The sequence below is a fragment of the Triticum aestivum genome, chromosome 3D (genome assembly GCF_018294505.1).
Source record: "Triticum aestivum cultivar Chinese Spring chromosome 3D, IWGSC CS RefSeq v2.1, whole genome shotgun sequence".
NCBI classification, from domain to species: Eukaryota; Viridiplantae; Streptophyta; class Magnoliopsida; order Poales; family Poaceae; genus Triticum; species Triticum aestivum.
In genome coordinates, this window is record NC_057802.1 from 4443274 (window position 1) to 4446490 (window position 3217).

Sequence of the window (3217 nt, forward strand, 5' to 3'; positions counted from 1 at the left end):
AGCTTCAGCAATCAGCATGCCGCCAACCCAAAGAGTTGCCTCATTCTCCGTAACTAAAGAGTTGAGATACATTAACAAGCAGCAACAAAAAAAAAGGGCTCTGAGATATACAAGGGAAAAAATGTCTACTCTCCCAAGATGATATTTTGTCAAAAAGCATGCATGTTTTATATGATAACACCTATGCACGCAAAAAAAAAACAAAAAAATCGTGTTTGTCTATTTCCTACAGCCAAAAAAATAAATCAAACAACGCATTATAAATATGTAATTCCTGTTTTTATTCTTGGAGACGTACAGATATAATTTGAAAGGGACCAACAAGCAAACAAGTCTGCAAGAATGTTAGGCTGTTTTATGCTGACCGTTGAATGATTCAACAGACAGATCCTGTCCCTGTCTGCTATCCCCTACCACTCTTCCAGCCTGTTAGGTGTAAGTTTGTCACAGCCACAGGAGCCCTATCCCAAGTTTGCGTTGAGACTCTTATTCAAGTTAACGGGTGGAATCACAAATCATAACACGAAGGAACAAATGGCTCTCCACCTCCGGCCTCTCCTCCTTCTCCTCTTCCCTATTGCTACCATCACGGCGAGTACATTCCATGGCTCCATTGCCGGTGGTACCACGATCAATCGAACCGTTATCGGTCGTGCCACGAGCTATCGCCCAATATCGCCTGGTACAGCTGCTAGGCCCTTGCCTGCACCCCCGGCCAAGGTAACACCTACGACCCCAAGTGCTCAGCCTGCACCCCCGCCCAAGGTAATACCTACGGCCCCGAGTGCTCTGCCTGCACCTATTGGGACAACAAGCATGAAAGTGAAATCCTCCTCTGTAAGAAGAGTTGTTGCAATTTTAGCTCCTGTAGTTGGCTTCATTTTGCTTAGCATATTGTTCCTCGGCACCAATTTTATACGTAAACGAAGAACACAACGACAATATGAGATGGAGATGGAGGAAGAGTTTGGGGAGCTACAAGGAACACCAATGAGGTTCACATTTCAGCAGCTAAAAGCAGCAACCGAGCAATTCGCAGACAAGCTCGGGGAAGGAGGATTTGGGTCTGTTTTCAAGGGTCAATTTGGTGATGAAAGGATTGCAGTAAAACGTTTGGATCGAGCGGGTCAGGGCAAAACGGAATTTTCTGCAGAGGTTCAGACAATTGGCAGCATTCATCATATTAATCTGGTGAGATTGATTGGTTTCTGTGCAGAGAAATCGCATAGGCTCTTGGTATATGAGTACATGCCAAAAGGATCCCTGGATAGATGGATCTATCATCGACATGACAATGATTCACCTCCCCTGAATTGGAGCACGCGGTACAAGATTATCACTCACATAGCAAAGGGTCTCGCTTATCTTCATGAGGAGTGCATAAAAAAGATTGCCCATTTGGATGTCAAACCACAAAACATCCTCTTAGATGATAACTTCAATGCTAAACTTTCTGATTTTGGACTATGCAAGCTCATTGACAGGGATATGAGCCAAGTGTTTACCAGAATGAGGGGCACACCTGGATATTTAGCTCCCGAATGGTTGACATCACAGATTACGGAAAAGGCCGATGTCTATAGCTTTGGTGTTGTGGTCATGGAAGTCATCAGCGGAAGAAAGAACCTCGACAATTCTCGATCCGAAGAGAGCATCCATCTCATCACCCAATTGGAGGAAAAGGTGAAGACTAATCGGTTGGTAGAATTGATTGACAATAAGAGTAACGATATGCTAGCACACAAGCAGGATGGAATTGAGATGATGAAGCTCGCAATGTGGTGTTTGCAGATTGATTGCAAAAGAAGGCCTAAAATGTCCGAGGTAGTCAAGGTCTTGGAAGGTGCCATGAATGCGGAGAGCAACATTGATCATAACTTCGTTGCAACAAGTCAAGTGTATTTCGGCGCTGCTGGAAATGTGGTCTCATCGGTTCCACCTCTAGCTTCACATGTATCAGGTCCCAGGTGAAATGACAAAATGTTGACAAGATAGACAATTAGATTACAAGCAGGACATGAGATTTTATTATGTAAAGCAAATGACAAGTCTGTTTGTATCATCTCAAATTATTATAATCTGAAGCCCCTTGTCTTGACTTAATTTTACCTGCAATGTATTTCAATATTGCAAACCTTCTTGTTATACAGCAGCTGGACTGAATTTAGTCATTAGAATGTTCAATTTTTTCATGTAATGCAAGTCTGTTTTCAGATCAACTAATGCACGTATTTTTCTAGTCATTGTAGTTAAAACTAACAGCATGCTCCAAAATGCTCCTAAGCTCCAACAATATTTGGAAGTACCAACTAGTCAAAATCACGTGCTTTTAAGTTCTCGCAATCTCCAGTGTCTTTTCATTTCATATCAGGTTGTGATGTGCTTAGTAATATGTATCGTATAAGGCAGTTGATTTATAAGTCAATTAAAATTTTGATACTAATAAAGTGTCTCAAGTTTGGATAGCTGACAGTGTCTCAAGTTTGTACATGGAAGTCATTCCTGCACTTTGCTGCTCATCGATCTCTGCTACTATGACCATGAGAATGCCCCCTATTTACCAGGCTGTATGGCCAATTTCGCGAGAATTTGAATATTCATAAAACCAGTCGGAAGTTGCTGCATAGCACTCGTGTGACTCCATGGTGCAATGGATTAGCTGAATTCCTCGGAAAGCTGTTTGTCGATCTCCAGGGGAGCTCATCAGTTCCACCTCTGGCCTCACACCGTGTATAAGGCCCAAGGTAAAATGAGACAATCCTGACATAGAAGGTAGGCAATTAGATTATGAGCAGGACATGAGATTTTATGATGCAAAGCAAATGACATGTCTGTTGTATCTTCTCAAATTATTACAATCTGAGGCCCAACTTTATCTGAAAAATAGTTCAACATTGCAAACCTTGTTGTTCTACAGCGGCTGGACTGAATTTGTTCATTAGAATGTTCAGTTTCTCCATGTTATGCGGCTCTGTTGTTAGAAATTCAGCGGCATGTATTTGAAATCAGCGGCATGTTCCAAAATGCTCCTAGGCTCCAAAACAGCGGAGAAATGGACATAATGAAAGAAATTTTTGGGACTAACTACTATAACACGTATCAGTTAGAAACTACAAACACTTTTTGAAGTCATGTAATGCTCCCTGTTACTTGGCAGCTCATCTCTGTTACTGTACATGATTTTGGGACTAACTGATACAGATTCATTAGAAACCAC

General features: G+C 41.9%; 1 protein-coding gene across 1 annotated transcript; it reads left to right on the top strand.

Annotated features, from left to right (window-relative positions):
- Positions 1–573: 573 nt before the first annotated feature.
- Positions 574–2108, top strand: LOC123073615 (G-type lectin S-receptor-like serine/threonine-protein kinase SD2-5). The gene is made up of 2 exons (XM_044496687.1): positions 574–1683; positions 1792–2108. The coding sequence occupies exons 1-2, from the start codon at positions 817–819 to the stop codon at positions 1969–1971; spliced, it is 1047 nt and encodes a 348-aa protein (XP_044352622.1). The 5' UTR covers positions 574–816; the 3' UTR covers positions 1972–2108.
- The last annotated feature ends 1109 nt before the right edge of the window (positions 2109–3217 follow it).

Coding starts and splice junctions, on each gene's coding strand:
- LOC123073615 (XM_044496687.1), top strand. CDS start 817: ATGAAAGTGAAATCCTCCTCTGTAAGAAGAGTTGTTGCAATTTTAGCT. Junction 1,684..1,791: donor TCACCCAATTGGAGGAAAAG/GTGAAGACTAAT, acceptor TGGTGTTTGCAG/ATTGATTGCAAAAGAAGGCC.